The sequence below is a fragment of the Gekko japonicus genome, unplaced genomic scaffold (genome assembly GCF_001447785.1).
Source record: "Gekko japonicus isolate JY-2015 unplaced genomic scaffold, Gekko_japonicus_V1.1 scaffold339, whole genome shotgun sequence".
Taxonomy (NCBI): domain Eukaryota; kingdom Metazoa; phylum Chordata; class Lepidosauria; order Squamata; family Gekkonidae; genus Gekko; species Gekko japonicus.
Window position 1 is genome coordinate 920,886 of NW_015169182.1, and position 12,638 is coordinate 933,523.

The 12,638-nt window shown below is 42.3% G+C and overlaps 1 protein-coding gene across 1 annotated transcript in view; it reads left to right on the forward strand.

The window, feature by feature from the left end:
• The window catches only part of BUB1 (BUB1 mitotic checkpoint serine/threonine kinase), a 36,007-nt gene that overhangs the window by 1,307 nt on the left and 22,062 nt on the right, over positions 1-12,638 (forward strand). Inside the window, exons 2-8 of the mRNA XM_015416131.1 lie at positions 1,237-1,296; positions 1,389-1,533; positions 3,112-3,308; positions 4,575-4,618; positions 7,454-7,551; positions 8,223-8,272; positions 11,945-12,141. Of these exons, the coding sequence (XP_015271617.1) occupies positions 1,237-1,296; positions 1,389-1,533; positions 3,112-3,308; positions 4,575-4,618; positions 7,454-7,551; positions 8,223-8,272; positions 11,945-12,141 (791 nt within the window). The remainder of the gene's footprint in view (positions 1-1,236; positions 1,297-1,388; positions 1,534-3,111; positions 3,309-4,574; positions 4,619-7,453; positions 7,552-8,222; positions 8,273-11,944; positions 12,142-12,638) is intronic.

Consider the following 12,638-nt stretch of genomic DNA (forward strand, 5'->3'; position numbering starts at 1 on the left):
GGGCGGGGCTTCATCATGTGCCCCCCCCCCGTACCTCACCCGGGGAAACTGCGATCCCCCCCGAAATGACCTCTGGCCATGACCCATAGGAGGCTCTGTTAGTTACTAATGCAAATTAGAGCCCCATGAGCCATTTATTTGTTTTGAATATTATATCACACCTTTCTACAATGCCTCAGGTGGCTTACAAAATATAAACATAGCGGACACATAAATTAAAATATCAAGTTAAAACTGCAACTCCTGCAACATAAATATTTTATCACACCTTTCTACAATGCCTTAGGTGGCTTACAAAATAAAACTGCAACTCCTGCAACATGTGGAAGAATGAAAAAAAATCAACTGTGATTTGAAGACCTGCTTGTGGGTGTGGCAGTATGGTTTAAGGCAATAATTCTCAGCATACTACAATTAATTCCTATAGATCCAGTGGGATTTATTTCTGAATTAAAATAGTTTGGATTGGCCTAGCAAAAGTACTGTTGCATAGCTAAGCCATGTTATGTGCAGTCTTGATGTAACCTTAACAATGCAGCAAGTCTATTCATTCTAAAACAGTCTTTCTTTCTCGCTGACAGATCTTGCTCAAGGCCAAAGTAAACCATAGATCTGTGAGCAACAGAGATATACAGAGCAAAGAGAAAAGGTCAACACACTCCTTGTGTGGCCAGTCTAGATTCTCCTACTATCTGCCAACCAAAGGAAATTCCTGCTCCTTCCTAGGGAAGAAGAATACCACTTCTTGGCATGTATAAATTCTTAAAAGTCTTGTATAGGCTAAACTGTAATCCCCAAGGTAGTGGGTTCTGGTCCTGTTTTCTTATGCCCTAGCCTGGTGAGGCATTACTGGTCAAAACAACCCCTCTGTTTGTCTTTGGAAATCTGTACAAAAACCTGTCAGCTGTGGTTTTTATGTGATTGTGAACTGTATGTTGTGAATAGCAGAAGTTATTGTTGTGAGCTTCTGTGATTGTTGAGAATGTTTATACCTGAGACTATAATAATTAACCTGAAATTGCTTAGATACTTTTTATTTGACTATATAATTTAGAAACATTACACAAAAGAAAACGAAAAAAAGTTCTGGATGTATTGCAGCTAAGTGCTTGTAATAGCTATACACTTGGTGTTTCTTTGCCTTTATCAGCTGTAGCCTTCCAGCAGCCCTGTTTCTATTACACGTATGTATGCTGGTCTGTGCAAATACTATACAACATTATCTTTGCTTTACAGATTATTTGAGGCTCACATACAGAGCTACGATGGAGACGATCCACTTGATCCTTGGGACAGGTTTGGCTTTGCGTTAACTGCATTCTGTACTCTATACCTTTACTCTAAACTTACAGTAGGAAACTCGCCTGATGGATTTGTTTTGTTTTTAGATACTATCAATGGGTAGAAGAGGTTTTGGAAGAAGAAGGAAGACAAAACTACCTATCAAGTTTGTTGGAGCGGCTTATGAAGGTCTTTTTAGGTGACAAGAGGTATCAGCATGATAGCAGATTCATCAGCTACTGCATGAAATTTGTACGTATGCAGGGTTGAAGTATAAACTGACAGAATTTTAGCCTGTGCTAACCGTAAATTTTAAAAAGCTCAGTTTTTCTTCTTTTGGCCAGCTAATGTTTAGCCATGATTTTTAGGTCTTTTGAGTTTCAGACAGAGAGTGCAGAAGGAGCAGATGTGCACCTAGTAGCCCTTTCTTGCTCCACAACCTTCCCATAGGTCTTCCAGTTTATTCCTGGGTAAACTGAGGCATAGGTAAAAGAGTTTGAATTTCCTGCAACACCACCGGTGAACATGGGCCGTTGTGGCCCCACCTTATGGAATGGCCTGCCTGAGGAGGTCAGGAAGGCTCCCACTCTCCTGGCTATCTGCAAACTTTGGAAAACTGAATTATTCAGGACAACTTTTATGTGCAGGCAATAGAGTCGCACTGTACTAAATATTTCACAAAGTTACTTGGATAAATTACTAGGGTCCACGGTCTATACTACTGTGTATAGCTTGGTGAAACTAGGCTCCTACTATGGAATTTTTGCATCATGTTAATACTTAAGTTTTGCTCAGTTCTGTTTTTAGACTTCTGGTTGGTTCTATACCTCTAAGTCCTATTGCAGTGATAGTGAACCTTTTAGAGACCGAGTGCCCAAACTGCAACCCAAAACCCACTTATTTATTGCAAGTTGCCAACACGGCAATTTAACCTGAATACTGAGGTTTTAGTTTAGAAAAAACAACTCATACATTAACATAAGATGATCCAAACAAAGTAAGGAAAGCAATCCCAAATGCTTTCATTTACTTAAAATTATTTGGCAAAGAATTCCACACTTTAATGACGGTCTGAGCCTGGCTGGGGCGATGGCATGCGTGCCCACTGAGAGGGCTCTGAGTTCACCACTGGCACACGTGCCATAGGTTCGCCACCACTGTCCTATTGCATTGTTCACTGAAGGTCTTTAGCCTGTTGACTGTATCAGCTCACTCTATGTAATCCTGTGTGGGGAGGGTGGGGTAGAAATTGCATTAATAAATAATAATAAATAATCCGCCTTGAGTCCAAGTGAGAAAGGTGGAATATTAATAACATAAATAAATAAATAGAACCACCTGTGACATTTAGGAGGGAGGGGGGTAAAGTTCTATGGGCTTAAAGAACTCTCATGCACCTCAGCTGCTTGCTTCTGTTTTCCTGGTTTTTGACTGGGGGAAGGGTTCTGAAGCTCAGTGGCAGAGCATCTGCTTTGTTTGCTGAAGGTCCCAGGTTCAGTCTCCGGCATCTCCAGTGAAAAGGATCAGGTGACATGAAAGACCTCTTCCTGAGTTGCTGCCAGTTAGAGCAGACAATACAGACCAGGATAGTCAAGTCAGTATAAGGTAGCTTCTTGTGTCCATGTGTTCAGTTCAGTTTGTTAAAAACAAAAACAAAATAGTTGCTGACCAGAGATATGACTTGACCTGAAGGGATTTCTCTGGATAGTTAGTGTAGGTTATTTCGCAGTGGTGGTATTGCCAGCTGAAAGATGGTGAAAGAAGACAACTGCTGTGTTAAACTGTCCCTCTGCTTGGGCACACTTTGATGTTAATTCATATCTTCTTTAGGCCACATTTATTGATGACCCAAGTCAATTTTTTGACTATATGTACAGCCAAGGAATTGGTACCAAGTCATCCAATCTGTATATTGCATGGGCTCAGCAACTTGGCATGCAAGGAAATGTGTCACATGCGAACACTGTCATTGAGAAGGGGATTCACAGTGGAGCACAACCTGTTGAAAAGCTGCATCAGCTTTACGGGTATGTCTTTGATTGAAGCTTCATCTTGTAAGCTACAATGACAGAGGAAATGTTTATTTTTATGTACAGAAATTGAACAGCTGTTGAGCTTTGCCTTCCATGTACTCTGGCTTCCTAGCAAACAGTTTCTCCTCCCCACCATCCACACAGTTGCATGCAAAAATTACAGGTGGCCCACTAAAAAAACACTGGGGTATGTGTAGCCAACTAACTAGTAGATCTTTAAGAAAACAATGCTTGAAGAGTCTTTTACCACTTTGGCATATATTTTGTCAGTCTCTTGTCCTCAGCATCTGTATTGCCATTTTTGGTCTTCTTAAGCACATAGCTTCAAAAGAAGGACACAAATATTTCACTGGTTTTCTTTGAAAGCCTATTATTCAGCCAGTGTTTCAGGAGATAAAAGTGAATGAAGTTCCTTTTTTCCTAGAGTCAACAGGCTCGTCTCATGTATTTTTCTCAACAGTCACTTGTTCACATTTAATTGGAATTAGAATAGGCATGCAGAAGCCTAGTAACCTTTTGTGATTTATAATTCCCCTGAGGGTAATGGTCAGGAGGCTGTGATTCATGAGGATATGGCCCATTTTTAAATATATATATATATATTTAAAACATTTGCATGGTGCCTTTCCACCCAGCATAGGACCTGTTTCCACTCCCATTCTGAAGACCTGCTAACAGTTTAAAGAAGGGCACCAGACAAGAAACCTCCAAAACTGTCCAAGATGGATAGTCCGACTGAGAAGGGCAATCCCAATAATCAGTACAAGTTCACAAGTATGCCTGATGATATAACCTAAGATCAGGAAAACCAGAGTCTCCTTCATTAAATGGGAATTGCATCCTCTTTAAAGAAATCCAAGGCAGTAAATGAACCCCATATACATTTCTGAAATAAGTGAAAGATCAAGTGAAAAGGTGGCAACTTGATCAAATCTCTTATTATTTAAAGCAATCAAATCAATGAACTAAGATTATCTGAACCATGCCTACCTTGTATAAATCCTACCTGGTCTAGAAAGAGAGCATGGAATTATAAAGGATCCAGCAATTAGAGTGGCACAAGATACAAAAAGACAGCAATATCTGTCTTTTTGTATCTAGAAAGAGAGCATGACTGGTCCAAGGTCACCAAGCACTCTTCATGGAAGAGTGGGGATTTGGTCCTGGTCTGATACTCTAAACACTGTACAACACTGGTTTACTTTCTGAGGGTCGTCTTGATTTTCAGTGTCAGTAATGACTTGTTTTTCCTCAACCTAGGTTGTTACAGAGTTGCTTAGCCCAGAATCAAATTTCAAGTCAAGGTAGGTCCAGTTCTATTCTATCAATGTATTTAAAAAACAATCACCATGAACATGTTTGCTTGTAAACAGATTCAGCAATGTATTGCTCTTCCTGAAATGCCTTTTTTTTTGGGGGGGGGAGTGGATTGATAGGTGGGTGGTCCTATCTTGAAACAGAAGGTTGGTTTCAGTGGTCTTCTGTGGACAGGACTGCAGCAAGTTGTGTCCATATCTAGGATTATAATAGTGACATTTGGGTCTGAATGGTCTGGGAGCCAGAACTTCCAGACTGGGGATGATCATGAACCTAAAAGGGGGGGGGGTTGGGGTTGCCTACAGGCTGAACCCCGAACCAAGCCAGAAGGGCCCATGCTGCTCCAGCGAAGGGCCCATGCTGCACAGCAAACCGTGGCAGGAAGAAAGGGGGCAGGGACTACCCTGGAAGAGACATCCCTTCCACCTTTCTCCTTGCTGCAGCTCGCTGGGAACAGGAGAAAGGGAAGGGCTTCCTTTCTCCCTTTTTCCTGGTTAGAGCTCGCCACTCAGCTATTAGATTTAAATAGCTGGAAGCCCTTTAAAGTGGAGGGGGAGCGAAACCAAAGGGTTTAAAGGCTCACAGCCATTTAAACCTAACTGCTGAGTGTGTCCACCACTCAGCAGTTAAGGTTAAATGACCACAAGCCATTTAACCCTTCGGTTTTGCTCCCCCCCTCAAAGCAGGGGGAAGCAAAACCGAAGGGTTAAATGTCTGGCCCTGAACAGCCGAACCGCCAAAAAGTCTGGTAAATGTTCAGGGAAGGTATCTTCCCTGAACATTGGTTCCCAAGTGCCGAACTGGCCCAAGTTCAGCCCAAATTTTGGTTCCTGAGCTGGTTTGTGCCCATCCCTACTCCAGACTTGGGGAGCATGTTTGGATCAAAGGAAAAAATAGTGGCTAAATGCTAGATAGCCAAGGGGAATTTGGAGGAGAAATAATTGTTCAATGGAAAATTTTATAGTTCTATCTTTTCCCAAAAACAAAACACAAGGTGTCCAGTGTATCTCAAATACAACTCGGTGTGAGCTGATGGACACAGGCTTCAAATGGTGATAGGAAAGTGAGTATTAGTTGGGCTAGGCAGGCTGATGCAAAGGGGGTTTCCTTGTGCCGTCTCTGTTCCTGAAAGGCTGCAGAATGGCAAGAATATTTTAGGGGCTGACTGCTGTTACAAATCCAGTGGGGCTTCTTGAATCTCACTATAGTCTGATGATATTGTTGCACATCACTTGCAGAGAGTCCTCCTGGTATTAGGCTGCTGGAAAGGGTTTTTCCTCCAACTTCTCCAAGAGTTCCCCCTACCCCCCACCTTAAGGAAGTAATAAATGCGTGAGAGAAGATTTGGATTAGTCTTCTTGTTTGAAGTTGTATTGCTCTCCTGGTTCATTCAGTGTTGAGAATGTGAGGGTAGAGCAGTGAGGTGTTTTTCCCCCCCAATTTTTTTGGGGGAGAATTTTTCACTGGAAAAATTGAAGAGAAGTCCTTGGTTGAGAGAATGTTAGATTTTTTTCCCCTAGGGCCTTCACATTTTTTAAAGCAGCTAAGCTAGGTTTGTTCTAGAAACCAGTTTTTACTTGTAATATTTTTTAGAAGTGTACCAGTGTTAACAAATGATTGTCAAGAAACTGGTTTTCCTACACAGTTTCTTGTTCAAGTTTTCAACGTTGGTTCAGGCTTTTGGCCTAGTAAAATGGCCTGGTAAAGAGTCCTTGCAAAAGAAATCCCTCCCCCCAACCAAAGCAAGCTGTTAGAAGCTTCAGAGATGATAAAGAGATCTCTCTTTATTGTGTCTCTGAAGATGGGAGGTAGCCCAGCTGTCTGTCATTTCATTAGGCATGGTAACTCCAAGGACAGGAGATGGGGAGGGTGCATTCCATCTCAATAGCACCTGAGATCATGGGTGGTAGAGAGGTGTTTGTTCATTTAAATCCAGCACACCTGCAGGGTGTCTGGTTAACTGACAAGCCCCTCTGAGCAACGAGTCCGGTGGTTAGGTTACATTATTTGCCCTACGTCCGATTGGCTAATTAGAATCAGGCCAACACAGTCTGGACCATAAGGTAAAGGTTTTCATTCTAGTTCTTGGGTACAGACCATGTGATGGCTACTAGCTAGGAGAGTGTGTTATACTAGTGCTATAAGCCCTGGCTGCAAGCCATTGTGTGCGGTGATACGTGCCACAGTGTTGTTGACCAGTTGTGTCAGGTCCCAGGCCACTGACTCAGGCAGTTGCTGTGACTGACCTTGTGTTTGGATTAGCCTGGATGCTATCTTGTTTGGTTCATCTTATTGCCCGGAAACCTCGCCTTCGACTTTGAAGTTTGGAACCTTGAAGACCTCAGCCTGCTGTTGAGTAATATCTGAAACCCTGAGCCATTGTTTGTAAAAGTGCTTAGGCAGTCTTTTACTGTTCACTGCTCTGCTTTGATTATTTCTGCACAATTTTAAATAAATCACTTTAATTATATTCTTGTCAAGTTCTTGAATTCAGGAGGCTCCAATCTGAATCCCGTACTTTAGCCCGCATTGGCTACAGATACCAGAGTAATTGTTTGAGAAACTCACCTGCAAGGGTGACTTTCTTGACTTTAGTTCCAGGAGGGCCTGAGACTTGGTCTCTGGCTCTGTGAATAGTAGAAGGGGACTGGTGGCAGCACTACCCTGAGATCTGAGCACTCACACTTCAGACTTTTTTTATTGTTTTGCTTTGACCAGCTCCCCATCGAGACTTCAGCCCTGGTCTGGCGGTTTGGGCTTGAAGTCCTGTGACAATGAACAAGACCTCATTTTGAATTTTCTAATGGTAATTTTTTTTGTAGTTGGAGTTTTGGAGCCACATAATTCCCAACAGTTCAATGAAATAACCTCTAAAGATGACCCAGCCAGTGTTCACCAAAATCAGATACCTAAGGACATGGTAGGTTGCCTTCCATTCCTCTTTGAAATAGGTTTAGAAACTGATAGGTGATATCTGTTAACTTTCATGTAACTGCAATGGAAAAACCATTTTTCTGTTTATACTTTTTACCAATATTAAAATTCTGTATCTCAAATTATTATATATGTTTGAATGCTTTATTTTCTTGTTTCCCATAAAAGATCTGGCTTGTCAACAAAAGTAGAATTGGTAGAAGGATAATGTAGGCCAATGAATTATTCTGTATGAAGTTCGTTGAACTTCTTAGCTAACCTTTTGAAATGCTGTGTGAACCCTCCAAGTATGCTTGTGTTACCATTTGCAAACTCTAGTTCTCATCATGGGATGTCAAAATGTGAATCTGGCCCCAGTGTGTGTGCATCAAAAATTCTGAACCTGGCCCCAGTGTGTGGATCAAAATATCTATGCAATAGAGTCAGAGAAAAGCAGGGCAGCGGGAGGGTGTTTTTACAGTCCTGGGGGAGCCCCCAAGCTTGTAAGAAAAAATCTGAAGGGTGGTAGAATTGAGGCTTTTTAAAATACAAGGAACCCCAAAAGAGACTCAAACCAGATCTGATCATACTATGCTGTAAGATCTTGATGGCCAGAAGTGTCTTTAACTCTGATTTTTTTAAAAAAAATCCTTGGTCTAAACTTTCCTATCTTCCTAGAATCCAGCAAATTCTGAATTGTGTCCTGTTTATGGTGGAGTGGAAAAAATGTGAGTAGTTGTTCGAAAAACGTTGTGCTTATGGAGCATTTAGTTAACATATTTGTGAATACTTTTGTCTATATATACAAGGGAGGCGAGGGTTACTGGAGAGGGGAACACATCATTGGTGTCTATATGCCAATGCTAGAAGTCTCTGAGCCAAGATGGAGGAGCTGGAGTGCTCGGTGTTCAGTGGCAATTTAGATATAGTAGGTATTTCAGAAACATGGTGGAATGGGGAAAATCTATGGGATACAGTCATTCCTGGGTATATAAGCTCTATAGGGAGGACAGGGAGGGACGAGTTGGTGGTGGTGTTGCACTGTACATCAAAGAGGGCATAGAATCAAATAAATTAGAAAACATCAGGGGGAATTAACTCTCAAGCAGAAGTAATATGGGTGGAAATATTGTGCCTCCAGGGTTACTTAAGTAGAGGTGTACTATTGCCCACCTGATTAAACCCTTGAGGCTGATCTTGAGATGGAGAAGGAAATAAAGGTGACTAAAGCAAATAATGTTATTATACTGGGAGACCTAACTACCCTCACATTGACTGGGTAAACATGTGCTCAGGTCATGTAGAAATGAGATTCCTAGACATCATAAATGCCTGTGTACTGGAACAGTTGATCACAGAGCCAACAGAACATAAGAGACGCCAATGTTGGATCAGGCCAAAGGCCCATCCAGTCCAACTCTCTGTCACACAGTGGCCAAAAATACCAGGTGCCATCAGGAGGTCCACCAGTGGGGCCAGGACATTAGAAGCCCTCCCACTGTTGACCCCCCCCCCAAGCACCAAGAAGACAGAGCATCACTTGCCCCAGAGTCCCTATCTATACCTTATGGCTAATAGCCACTGATAGACCTCTGCTCCATATGCTTATCTAATTCCCTTTTGAAGCCGTCCATGCTTGTAGCCGCCACCACTTCCTGTGGCAGTGAATTCCATGTGTTAATCACTCTTTGGGTGAAGAAGTACTTCCTTTTATCCGTTTTAACCCGACCGCTCAGCAATTTCATTGAGTGCCCACGAGTTCTTGTATTGTGAGAAAGGGAGAAAAGTACCTCTTTCTCTACCTGCTCTTTCCCATGCATAATCTTATAAACCTCAATCATGTCACCCCTCAGTCATCGTTTCTCCAAGCTAAAGAGCCCTAAGCGCTTTAACCTTTCCTCATAGGGAAAGTGTTCCAACCCTTTTATCATTCGAGTTGCCCTTTTCTGCACTTTTTCCAAAGCTATAATATCCTTTGTAAGGTGTGGTGACCAGATCTTGGACTTGGTTTTGAGCGGGTTTCAAGACCGATGAGAGATGTAGACATCGTTGGAAACAGTGACCACAATGCTATTAAGTTCAGCATTCAGGTCAATGTTAAGTTACCCATAAAGTCCAAAACGGTAACATTTGATTTCAAAAGAGGGAATTTTACAAAAATGTGGGGAATAGTTAAAAAGAAACTAAAAGGGAAACAAAAGGGAGTCTTAAAATCACACTAATTGAAGCCCAGATAGAATGCATTCTACAGGTTAGGAAAGGCACTGCCAAGTCTAAAGGAAGGCCCGCGTAGTTAACAACAGACGTTAATGAAGCTATAAAAAGTAAAGAGGCTTCTTTTAAAAAGTGGAAAGTCTGCCCTAATGAGTTGAACCAGAGGGACCACAGGCTCTGGCAATCAAAACATTAGTCAATAATCAGGCATGCAAAAAGAGATTTTGAGGAGTGGGTTGCTAAAAGTATCAAGATGAACAATAAACATTTTAAAAACCTGCCAGAGAAGCAGTGGGGCCTTTGGATGACAAAGGAATAAAGGGATTGCTGAAGGAAGATGGGGAGATGGCAGAAGTTCAATGACTTTTTTGCTTCTGTGTTCACTGGAAAGTGTGGGGCATTTGCCCATGCCACAGCTCCTATTTTCAGGAAGGGAGTCTGAAGAACTGAGCCAAATTTAGGTGACCAGAGATGAAGTTCTAGCCCTGGGGTAATTAAAAAACAACATCTCCAGGTCCTGACGGCGTACACCCGAGAGTTCTTAAGGAACTCAGATGTGAGATAGGTTACATATATGGGTTAGTAGATCAACTATCACTAAATTCAGCTGCTGTACCAGAAGACTGGGGAGTAGCAAATGTTACACCAGTTTAGGGATCAGGAGGGAACCAGGGGATTACAGTCCAGTCAGCCTAATGTCTGTCTAAATTATTAGAAACTGTAATCGAAGATGGAGTTGTTAGGAGCAAAACCTGCAGAGGGAAAATCAGCTTGGCTTCTGCAAAGAGAAGTCTAGACAACAGTGACCTGGTAGACATTATATTGGACTTACAAAAGGCTTTTGACAAGGTGCCTCACCAAAGACTCCTGAGTAAACTTCGCAGTCATGGGATAAGAGGACAAGTTCTCTTACGGATTAAAATCTGGTTAAATGACAGGAAGCAAAGAGTAGGGGTCAATGGACAGTTCACACAATGGAGGGAAGTAAGCAGTGAGGTCCCACCAAGCTCAGTATTGGGGCCGGTACTATTTAATTTATTCATAAATGATCTGGAACTAGGGGTGAGCAGTGTAGTGGCCAAGTTTGCAGGTGTCATCAGAATGTTCAGGAGGGTGAAAATCAAGGCTGACTGTGAAGAGCTCCAAGAGAACCTCCACAAACTGGATGCACGGGTGACAATGTGGCAAATGAACTTCAGTGTTGTGTAAGGTAATGCACACTGAGACAAAAAATCCTGACTTCAAGTATAGGCTAAGAGACTGAGACTGAGAGGGGGAAAGAACTTGGGGTCGTAGTAGGTACCTCAATGAAAGTGTCAACCCAGTGTACTGCAGTGGTGAAAAAGGCGAACTCGATATTAGGGATTATTAGGAAAGGAATTGAGAATAAAACAGTCAATATTGTAATGCCCCTGTATAGATCTATGGTACAGCCTCATTTGGAATACTGTGTACAGTTCTGGTCACCGTATCTCTCAAAGGGACATCACAGAGCTGGAGAAAGTACAGAGAGCAACCAAGATGATTAGGGGATTGGAACACCTTTCCTAGGAGGAAAGGCGAAAGAGTCTGGGACTTTTCAGTTTAGAAAAGAGACAATGGAGGGGAGCATGATAGAGGTTTATAAAATTATGCATGGTGTGGAGAGAGTTGATAAAAGGAAATTTTTCTTCCTCTCCCAAAGTACTAGAACTCGAGGACATCCAATGAAGCTGATGGGCAGTAGGTTCAGGATGGACAAAAGGAAATACTACTTTACCCAGAGAGTGATTAAAATGTGTAATTTGCTGCCAGAGGATGTGGTGACGACCACAGAAGTAGACAGCTTTAGAAGGGGATTAGATAGATTCATGGAGAATAGGTCTATCAGTGGCTGCTAGCCATGGTGACTAAGGGGAACCTCTACGTTCAGGGGCACTAATCCGCTGAATCTCACAACCAGGAGGCAATATCAGGGGAAGGCCTCAGCCTCTATGCCGTTGTTGGCCGCCCAGAGGAACTAGTTGGCCACTGTGTTAGTCAGGATGCAGCAGGGCTCTCATGTTCTTAATATATGTTGGCTGTTTGAAGTTTTAAAAAAATTATATTGATGTTTTTGATTGTTGTGTTGTATTGTGATACCTTTCTGCTATGCCTGTGGCCAGCCAATGCCATAAATAAACAAATTGCCATACTTTTGTACTTAGGGAACAGCCTCAATTTATAACCTCCATTTCAAAATCTGAAGTCTTACCAACATCATCTTCCAGTGCGACCCATGAGCAGAGGGTTATGTATGACAAGAATCTTCTTTATTGTGAAGGCTCTGAATTGTGCTTTGAAGAAGTAAGAGCCCAAATATACTTGAAAAGGGCTGAACGTCTGAGAAGGCAGAAAGAATGGGGTAATTGCTATTTACTATTTCCACTAGCCCCATCCTACAGACTTAAGGCTGGGGAAGCAACAAATGCAAAATGTACTGAATCAGGGATGTTGAACTCATTTGTTATGAGGGCCGGATTTGACATAAATTGGACTTTGTCGGGCTGGGCCACGTGTGTCATAAAACGTAATGCCAAGCAGCAGAGATATAAACTTTATAAAGGACACAGACAAGCACAATTAAAGATATTATAGTAGCTATTCCATTGGAGCTATTCCATTAGGAGGTTGTGTGTGTTAAAACTAATATTTCTCTGCAAAACCGAAGTTCCATGAGTTTGTTGGACTCTATATCTTAACTGTGATTAGTCCCAAACCTCCCCCCCCAAAAAAAACCCCCCTACAAATATAAATGGTCTGAGCCTAGGACCCAGGAAAGAACATGAAATGGCTGAGCATTGCAAGCTTCTCTCCCCTGCGGCCCCCCCCCCCCGGGGGCTTTTCCAGGGGGCAGGGGGG